Below are 10,350 nucleotides of genomic sequence, written 5' to 3'. Positions count from 1 at the left end.
CTCAGGGTGGGTTGGCAGTGGGGAGGGGCTGGCGTGAGCGGGCTGATGTGTTTATCCGGTTTTCTGGGTGGGCGGTCAAAGCGCACGCGTAAGGGTGAAAGGCGGTGGAGCTGGGTAGTGGAGTGCGCATGCGCAGAGCGAGCCGGTAGCTCTGGGAGGGCGTGGAGGGGGCTCTTAGAGGAGAAGCAGGGGAAAAGGGAAGCGAAGGGAAAGCAAAGGGCGGGGGGGAGGGGTGAGAGTGTGGTCTGCGCATGCGTGCGAGCGCTAGCGACGACGGCGGCGGGGGAGTCTCGGGGATGACAGTGGCTTTGCCCGTTGGGGTAACGGTCGTCGTCGCCGGCAGGGTCTGAGGCGCCGCACAGCCCGCGGGATACATTAAGGCCGCAGCAGCCCGGGCCCTACCGAGCTAGAGTGGCGCGTGGAGTCGGGGTGAGGGCGGCGAGGCACGGGGGGAGGGGCCTGCGGCGGGGCCTTGCTGTGTGCGCTGGGCGGCGGCGGGGCCTGTCGGTGTGAGCGCTCGCCTCAGCCTGTGCCGCGGCCGGGTGGGCGCCGTGGGCGGCGGCGACCGTGGTGCTTGGCGGAGGAGGCGTCCGTGTGTGCCGCGCGGAGAAGATGGCCGGGCAGTGAGGGGGCGGCGCTTGCGCCTGGTGACCTCGGAGTAAGCGACTGAGGAGCTAGGGCCGCTGCCGCGGCCCGGCCGGGCCTGCTCCCCGCCCTCTCCCGCCGCCGCCGCCGCCGGCCCGCGCACTTCCTCCCCGGCCCTCCCCTCTCGGGCGGGGGCCTCTCCTGTCCGCTTCGCCACCTCAGGGAACTGCCGGGCTGTAATCGCCGGGGCGGAGAGCCAGGCGTGTCCGATATGGAGAGAGCGGCGGCGGCCTCCGCCAGCCGCAGCAGCCACGTTCGCCGCCGCCGCGGCTCGGTGCACTAGATCGAGGAATCCGACGACCTCACCGCAGTCCTTGCCGTCGCCGCTGCCTCCGCGCCGGGCGCTGTGATGGAGTAAGGGCCCTGCAGCCCGTGAGAAGCGTGCCCGCCCCTGCACCGGGCCGGGGCCTGCTCCCGCGACCGCCCAGCTCGACCACAGGAGGTGCCTTCGCGTCCCGAGATGCAGCTCGAACGCAGGCCGCCCGCCGAGCCGCGGGGCTAGACTGAGCGCCGAAGCCGCCGCGTTCTGCGCCCCGCGGCCGCTCGGGACAAACTCGAACGCTGGTTTCTCTCTTTTTTTTTTTTTCCCCTTGGTCTGCAAATCTCAGGGACGGAGGAGGGGCGCCAAGGCCCCATGTGTGGGAGGACTGCTACGGCTCTACAAACTTGTACGGATTTTGGTTACAACTTTGGCCAGTGGTTCTCCCCCGATTTCCTCCGAATTGTTGCAAATTCGCCATTGTTTCCTGGCTGCTTACAAAGGTGGATCCGGAATTTCTCTTCAACCGAGAGCCAACAGTGTCGAAGTGTCTGCAATGAACCCCGTGAATGCTACTGCTCTCTACATTTCCGCGAGCCGCCTAGTGCTCAACTACGACCCCGGAGACCCCAAGGCGTTTACAGAGATTAACAGGCTCTTGCCTTACTTCCGACAGTCCCTCTCGTGCTGCGTTTGCGGTGAGACGCTTTTTATTGTTCCCCTTTCAGTGCTTGTTTTAAAAAAAACTCAGGGCGATGGTAGCAGAAACGGTTTGACGGAGGGGTAGTTTGTATTAAACTTTTATTATTTGTGCGGTAGTTTGCGGTCTTTAGTTTTGAAACTCGGCAGAGGACTTTTTTCCGGCATTTCAGAAAGACAGAGCCCTTCCAAACCGCTCTGTACAGCGGCCTCGTTCAAAACTCTTAAATTCGCCTTGGGTCATTTCTGGTGTTTTTTTTTTTTTAAGAGGTGAAATATGCATCTGTGTTGCTGTCCCTCTTCTTTTTTTTTTTTTTTTAAAGCTTTTGATACCAAAGCTGACTTAATACCTACCTTGTTTAAACGTGGTTAAACCTGGTTAAAACACCTACATGTGGCGTGTTTGCATTTCCCCAAACGTGTTGTGTGTGGGTGGTGGTATAGCCGGTGAAGTCGCTGCAGAACTTTTTCCCCCGGGTTCTTCTAATGCTTTGACAGTTTGACGATAAACAGTGAGCCAGGGCAGACTGATGGTTCAGTGTATTTTAGCTGGTGGGATTTTTTACAGGATTACGTTTTTTGGTGGTTTTACTATATTGTGGCCTGGTAGAGGGTTATTTTCGGTGTTTTTGTTCAAGAGGTATTACTTTGTGCTGGGCAGGATATTTTCAAGTTATTTTTGAGAGATGAAGATATGCTAAATTGTCTAATAAATCCATGTCTCAAAAGTGATAATAATTTGTGATTATTATCTCAGTGATTAATTGTATGCGTATAATAATAATTTATTTTTGAAAAAACTTAGACTGAAAACATTAACATAAAGGAAAGGGTAACTGGCAAGACCAAAACAGTAATACTCCACTTCATATTCTTACTTCGCCAAAACTTTTGAGGTTTTGTTGGTCCACTTACTTGTTTAGTCAGAATTTGAGAAATTCAGGCATTTCAGCTTTATCTTAAGAGAAATTTTGCGACTGTAGTGGCTGAAGGGAGAAATGGTATTCATTTGAGATTCTTTCAGCATTTTCCGTATAGCTTTGGGGCAAAGCCCTGAGGGGTACAGAAGAGGTGAAGAGTGTTTTTTTTGCACATCGTGTTCTTAATCTCATAAACATTTAAGTAACTCTTACAAGCGATTAAGTGCTACACTGACTGGTAACTGACACTTAACACCTTTATAGAGAAGCAGTTGCCCTGGTAAATCACTTAATTGCCCTGGGCCTCAGTTTCTTAACATGTAAAATGAGAGCTTTGGGCTAGATTCAAAGCTTCTTTTCCGCTTACATTTTACAAATATAGTATAAGAATTTGCTTAGTTTCAGGGAACTCCGCCACCCCACTCTCACTTTTTTTTTTTTAATGGAGTGCTTTTTTTTTTAATGTCTTCATAGCTTTTGATAGTTTGTGGAATGAGGAGATGGGGCTACTATAACTTCTTTCAATACAAACCTTTCTTTTGGTGGGGGAATTGCTACTGTGGTGATGTAGAGGGCATAGACCAGCCCATCCAGGCCTGCTAGAACTGCAGTAGAGAGTGATGTCAGTATCCAGGTAACACTTGGAGATCTGGTAGTTCTGCTTTTTACATGGTGGATGGGACTTAGCTCTCAAAGAGGGAAATGGTAGTTTTGCAGATGCTTGGAATTTTAAGTTATCAGTAGCTTCAGGACAGTTGTGGTCTAATTGAACATTTTCCAAGAATCTAACCTGCATTTTAAAAACTGATATTAAAGATAAAGCTACATTAGAAAGTCCAACTGTAGCTTTTTTTTTTTTTTTAAATCAGTCTTGACAACTCAAAGGAATTTTTGTGACATTGGGGCTTTTAATTATTCCTTCTTGTTCAAGCCTCTCTTCCCCACCATCCTATGCAAAAGATTTATGGGTTCTACTTCTCCCTTATAATTGAGTAGCTGGCATAAAATTTCAGCAATATGGATGTAGGTTCAGTTTTTTCCCCTCATCTCTTTGGACATAAGTCTGTGGTTATGAAGAGATGGGGGAAAAAACCCAGTTATTTGAATTCAGATCCAACAGTTTTCATCTTTGTGTCAGATACTGTCCTGGACTCTTTTTCCTAGCTGGAAAGCATAAACTCCTTCCAGTTAATAGGGCATGTGCAGTCTTATTTCATTAGGATAATAGATATGTAAAAGTTAAGTTTTAATCCTATCTTGGCGCTGTAAATAGGGAGTTTGTTTCAACAGGTCCTCCAGTGTCTGACCCAAACCTCCCCTTTCAGCTTTGTATTTAACTGCCCTCTTAATTTCTAATAATTTCTCAGCTTCAGTCAGTTTGATATTTTTGTCTTTTTGAACATACATGCCTTATGTCTTCCTTCTCTTTTCCCCACCTTTGCTCTTTGAAGTTCCTTCTGCCTAAAATATATTCTTTCCGTGTATGGTCTAACTCATCAACTCCCTCCCTCCCTCAGTGAATTCTTTGTTCTGTCACAGGTGCTTTTAACTCTTTCAAATTATTCTATCTTAGGGAAAATACTATTTTTTTGTACATTTCTGTGTTCCTTCTGCCTCATTCTCTCCTGTTCAGTGAATAGCATGTAGGTGTTTATGACAGACTCAGAGAAAGAAAGTGAGAGGAGGTGAGGGAGGGAAAAAGGGTCTATGAACTTTGCAGTTAGGTACAAATCTTAACTTTTCTACTTTCTGTCTAGGCAAGTTACTTTAACTTTTTGCCTAAATTTCTTGTATCCACAAAAGGGGATAATATCTTCTTTAAGTTTGTTTTTCCAAATTTGTGTTTTATGTGAGTTTATTTTTAAGTGGGAAAAACCTTTTGAACCCTTGAGAACAAGTCTGTGGACTTTGTGCCACCCTTGCGCAGAGATGGAGAAAGGTAGGGGGAAGTGAGAGAAGAGATTGAACTGTCCGGTCAAATATTGTCAAACCTAGATTATTCACTGGAACTACAGGTTTTGTTATCATTGTTCTTTGAAATGTTAATTAGCTGATTATCACTGCTTGTTTTTCAGTTGCTTTGTATGTTTAAACTTTCTGAAGTTTCTGGTGAATGGGATAGCAATGCTCCAGAGAGTTATTGTACTTTCTAGGCCACAGAAACAGTGACCAAGACAGTATTACTGTGGGTACTATTTCTGTGTCAGTTCTTTCCCCTTGTTCTTAACGTTGGACTTGCTTTATTTTTATCACGAAGTATGTAGAATGAATTTTCTTTTGATGGCATGAAACTCAATAAATTCTGCCCTAGGGATTTTAAGTTTTTTTATTAAGCTTTTATATCCTCAAATGACATAACAAGTTTGATATGTAGAATCAAATACTGTTAGAACTGGAAGGACATGTTAAGTGGAAAAATAGTATTCTCTGAGATATTTGGAGTCCTGTAAATTAATCATGGTCAAATCTCAGGGACATGAATATTTCCCTGATTTTTTTTTTCTTTTTTTTTTTTGTGGTACGCGGGCCTCTCACTGTTGTGGTCTCTCCTGTTGCGGAGCACAGGCTCCGGACACGCAGGCTCGGCGGCCATGGCTCACGGGCCCAGCCGCTCCGCGGCATGTGGGATCTTCCCAGACCGGGGCACGAACCCGTGTCCCCTGCATCGGCAGGTGGACTCTCAACCACTGCGCCACCAGGGAAGCCCCTCCCTGATGTTTTAAATTCTAGAAACAAAGTGGTTTTGGCTTTAACTGAAGAGTTGTGGAACTTTTGGATATCCAGTTTCTTATTTATAAAATAGGAAAGAGCTGGAGAATAGTGTTTCCCACTGACCTAAGCTGACCAAGTTTTTGTTTTGAATGTTAAGGACTTAAAAAAGCAAATCCTGACATCTTTTCTTACTACTGCTAGTCTCACATTCCACTACAAGGTACGTGGTTCCCTGAGGGTGAGAGTCTTGCTGGTCTTGTTCACTGTTGTAGCCCTGCACTTGACAGTTCCTGGCTGAACAAGCATTGTTGAATGGACGAAGCTGCCGATAAAAAGAGCAAGGTTCCAAGTAGGAAGGATGTGCTCTCAGAATAAAGTATATGCCTTAAAATTAAATAGATTTAGCTTTATGAAAGACTACTTTCATTTTCCTTATTTTTCTCATTTTGGCATTGTTTGTGGGCCCACTTTGGAATTAGTGCAGTAGATTATCTCAAGAATCTCTTCCAGTTCTGGAGTTCTGATTCTTTTAGCAGAAATACTTTGTTTTTGACTGAGCAAACAATTTATAAATAGCAAGAATCTTCTAAAATGAAATTTGAACATTTAGCGTGATTTATTTTAAACCACATACCTTTTAGAGGCTAAATTAAAAGGCCATTTGTTTAATCGTACGTTAAGCGTTATACTAATGTTTTACATTTATATTCTTCTCAAGTGTGAGTTCATTTGATACTTAAGATTTTATTTTTCTTGTACTTAAAATCACTATAATTAAATTTTTTATTGTAGTAAGCATATAATGTAAAATTTACCATCTTAACCATTTTTAAGTGTACAGTTCAGTAGTGTTGAGTATATTTACATTATTGTGAAACAGGTTTCCAGAACTTTTTTTTTTTTTTTTTTTTTTGCGGTACGCGGGCCTCTCACTGTTGTGCCTTCTCCTGTTGCGGAGCGCAGGCTCCGGACACGCAGGCTCAGTGGCCATGGCTAACGGGCACAGCCGCTCCGCGGCATGTGGGATCCTCCTAGACCGAGGCACGAACCCGTGTCCCCTGCATCGGCAGGTGGATTCTCAACCACTGCGCCACCAGGGAAGCCCCTCCAGAACTTTTTGATCTTGTAAATCTGAAACTCTGTACCCAACAAGCAACCACCATTTTCTTCCTTCCCCCCAACCCCTTGTAACCACCATTCTGTTTTCTGCCTCTATGAATTTGACTATTGTAGATTCCTCATATAAGTAGAATCATGCAATACTTGTCTTTGTTGACTAGCTTATTTCAGCATAATGTTTTAAAGGTTCATCCGTGTTGTAGAATGAGACAGGATTTCTTTCCTATTTAAGGCTGAATAATATTCTATTGTATGTATACACTATGCTTAGTTTATTCATTCATCCAACGTTGGACATTTGAGTTGCTTCCACCTCTTGGCTGTTGTGAATAGTGTTAAGAACATGGGTGTGTAAACACCCTTTGAGACCCTGCTTTCAGTTCTTTTGAATATAAACCCAGAAGTAGGATTGCAGGACTGTGGGGTATTTCTATTTTTATTGTTTGAGGAACTCCATACTGTTTTCCATAGTGGTTGCACCGTTTTACAATCCTACCAGCAGAACAAGGTTTCCAGTTAGTTTTTCCATATCTTTGCCAACACTTGTGTTTCCTCTTTCGGTTTTTGTTATTGGGGTGTGTGTGTGTTTGTTTGTTTTTTGGATAGTAGCCATCCTAATGGGTGTGAGATGATATCTCATTGTGGTTTTGATTTTAATTTCTCTAATGATTAGTGATGTTGGTGATCTTTGCATATGCTTTTTTTTTTTTTACATCTTTATTGCAGTATAATTGCTTTACAATGCTGTGTTATAACATTTTGAATTACGGTTTTCTCAGGGTATATGCCCAGTAGTGGGATTGCTGGGTCATATAGTAGTTCTATTTGTAGTTTTTTAAGGAACCTCCATACTGTTCTCCATAGTGACTGTACCAATTCACATTCCCACCAACAGTGCAAGAGTGTTCCCTTTTCTCCACACCCTCTCCAGCATTTATTGTTTCTAGATTTTTTGATGATGGCCATTCTGACTGGTGTGAGGTGATACCTCATTGTAGTTTTGATTTGCATTTCTCTAATGATTAATGATGTTGAGCATTCTTTCTTGTGTTTGTTGGCAATCTGTATATCTTCTTTGGAGAAATGTCTATTTAGGTCTTCTGCCCATTTTTGGATTGGGTTGTTTGTTTTTTTGTTATTGAGCTGCATGAGCTGCTTGTAAATTTTGGAGATTAATCCTTTGTCAGTTGCTTCATTTGCAAATATTTTCTCCCATTCTGAGGATTGTCTTTTGGTCTTGTTTATGGTTTCCTTTGCTGTGCAAAAGCTTTGAAGTTTCATTAGGTCCCATTTGTTTATTTTTGTTTTTATTTCCATTTCTCTAGGAGGTGGGTCAAAAAGGATCTTGCTATGATTTATGTCATAGAGTGTTCTGCCTATGTTTTCCTCTAAGAGTTTGATAGTTTCTGGCCTTACATTTAGGTCTTTAATCCATTTTGAGCTTATTTTTGTGTATGGTGTTAGGGAGTGATCTAATCTCATACTTTTACATATATCTGTCCAGTTTTCCCAGCACCACTTATTGAACAGGCTGTCCTTTCTCCACTGTACATTCCTGCCTCCTTTATCAAAGATAAGGTGACCATATGTGCATAGGTTTATGTCTGGGCTTTCTATCCTGTTCCGTTGATCTATCTTTCTGTTTTTGTGCCAGTACCATACTGTCTTGATTACTGTAGCTTTGTAGTATAGTCTGAAGTCAGGGAGGCTGATTCCTCCAGCTCCGTTATTCGTTCTCAAGATTGCTTTGGCTATTCGGGGTCTTCTGTGTTTCCATACAAATTGTGAAATTTTTTGCTCTAGTTCTGTGAAAAATGCCAGTGGTAGTTTGATAGGGATTGTGTTGAATCTGTAGATTGCTTTGGGTAGTAGAGTCATTTTCACAATGTTGATTCTTCCAATCCAAGAACATGGTATATCTCTCCATCTATTTGTATCGTCCTTAATTTCTTTCATCAGTGTCTTATAATTTTCTGCATACAGGTCTTTTGTCTCCTTAGGTAGGTTTATTCCTAGATATTTTATTCTTTTTGTTGCAGTGGTAAATGGGAGTGTTTTCTTGATTTCACTTTCAGATTTTCATCATTAAAGCTTAGGAATGCCAGAGATTTCTGTGCATTAGTTTTGTATCCTGCTACTTTACCAAATTCATTGATTAGCTCTAGTAGTTTTCTGGTAGCATCTTTAGGATTCTCTGTATAGAGTATCATGTCATCTGCAAACAGTGACAGCTTTACTTCCTCTTTTCTGATTTGGATTCCTTTTATTTCCTTTTCTTGTCTGATTGCTGTGGCTAAAACTTCCAAACTATGTTGAATAAGAGTGGTGAGAGTGGGCAACCGTGTCTTGTTCCAGATCTTAGTGGAAATGCTTTCAGTTTTTCACCATTGAGGACGATGTTGGCTGTGGGTTTGTCATATATGGCCTTCATTATGTTGAGGAAAGTTCCTTCTATGCCTACTTTCTGTAGGGTTTTTATCATAAATGGGTGTTGAATTTTGTCGAAAGCTTTCTCTGCATCTATTGAGATGACCATGTGGTTTTTCTCCTTCAGTTTGTTAATATGGTGTATCACATTGATTGATTTGCGTATATTGAAGAATCCTTGCATTCCTGGAAAAAACCCCACTTGACCATGGTGTATGATCCTTTTAATGTGCTGTTGGATTCTGTTTGCTAGTATTTTGTTGAGGATTTTTGCATCTCTGTTCATCAGTGCTATTGGCCTGTAGTTTTCTTTCTTTGTGACATCCTTGTCTGATTTTGGTATCAGGGTGATGGTGGCCTCGTAGAATGAGTTTCAGAGTGTTCCTCCCTCTGCTGTATTTTGGAAGAATTTGAGAAGGATAGGTGTTAGCTCTTCTCTAAATGTTTGATAGAATTTGCCTGTGAAGCCATCTGGTCCTGGGCTTTTTGTTTGTTGGAAGATTTTTAATCACAGTTTCCATTTCAGTGCTTGTGATTTGTCTGTTCATATTTTCTATTTCTTCCTGATTCAGTGTTGGCAGGTTGTGCATTTCTAAGAATTTGTCCATTTCTTCCAGGTTGTCCATTTTATTGGCATGGAGTTGCTTGTAGTAATCTCTCATGATCTTTTGTATTTCTGCAGTGTCAGTTGTTACGTCTCTTTTTTCATTTCTAATTCTATTGATTTGAGTCTTCTCCCTTTTTTTCTTGGTGAGTCTGGCTAATGGTTTATCAATTTTGTATATCTTCTCAAAGAACCAGCTTCTAATTTTATTGACCTTTGCTATCGTTTCCTTCATTTCTTTTTCATTTATTTCTCATCTGATCTTTATGATTTCTTTCCTTCTGCTAACTTTGGGGTTTTTTTGTTCTTCTCTCTCTAATTGCTTTAGGTGCAAGGTTAGGTTGTTTATTCGAGATGTTTCCTGTTTCTTAAAGTAGGATTGTATTGCTGTAAACTTCCCTCTTAGAACTGCTTTTGCTGCATCCCATAGGTTCTGGGTCGTCGTGTCGCCATTGTCATTTGTTTCTAGGTATTTTTTGATTTTCTCTTTGATTTCTTCAGTGATCACTTCGTTATTAAGTAGTGTATTGTTTAGCTTCCATGTGTTTGTATTTATGATAGATCTTTTCCTATAATTGATATCTAGTCTCATAGCGTTGTGGTCGGAAAAGATACTTGATACAATTTCAGTTTTCTTAAATTTACCAAGGCTTGATTTGTGACCAAAGATATGATCTATCCTGGAGAATGTTCCATGAGCACTTGAGAAAACTGTGTATTCTGTTGTTTTTGGATGGAATGTCCTATAAGTATCAAGTCCATCTTGTTTAATGTATCACTTAAAGCGTGTTTCCTTATATATTTTCATTTTGGATGATCTGTTCATTGGTGAAAGTGGGGTGTTAAAGTCCCCTAATATGAATGTGTTACTGTCGATTTCCCCTTTTATGGCTGCTAGTATTTGCCGTATGTATTGAGGTGCTCCTATGTTGCGTGCATAAATATTTACAATTCTTATATCTTCT

General features: G+C 42.3%; 1 protein-coding gene across 1 annotated transcript in view; it reads left to right on the top strand.

Moving 5' to 3' along the window:
• Window positions 1-288: 288 nt before the first annotated feature.
• The window catches only part of MSL2 (MSL complex subunit 2), a 36,837-nt gene continuing 26,775 nt past the window's right edge, over window positions 289-10,350 (top strand). The window contains exon 1 of the mRNA XM_027091568.1: window positions 289-1,602. Within this exon, the coding sequence (XP_026947369.1) occupies window positions 1,461-1,602 (142 nt within the window). The 5' untranslated portion in view covers window positions 289-1,460. The remainder of the gene's footprint in view (window positions 1,603-10,350) is intronic.

Source organism: Aethalodelphis obliquidens, unplaced genomic scaffold (genome assembly GCF_003676395.1).
Source record: "Aethalodelphis obliquidens isolate GAN/ISIS:26980383/991018 unplaced genomic scaffold, ASM367639v1 scaffold72, whole genome shotgun sequence".
NCBI classification, from domain to species: domain Eukaryota; kingdom Metazoa; phylum Chordata; class Mammalia; order Artiodactyla; family Delphinidae; genus Aethalodelphis; species Aethalodelphis obliquidens.
The sequence above is the reverse complement of the archived record's forward strand: the minus strand, read 5'-3'. Positions and strand labels throughout refer to the sequence as shown.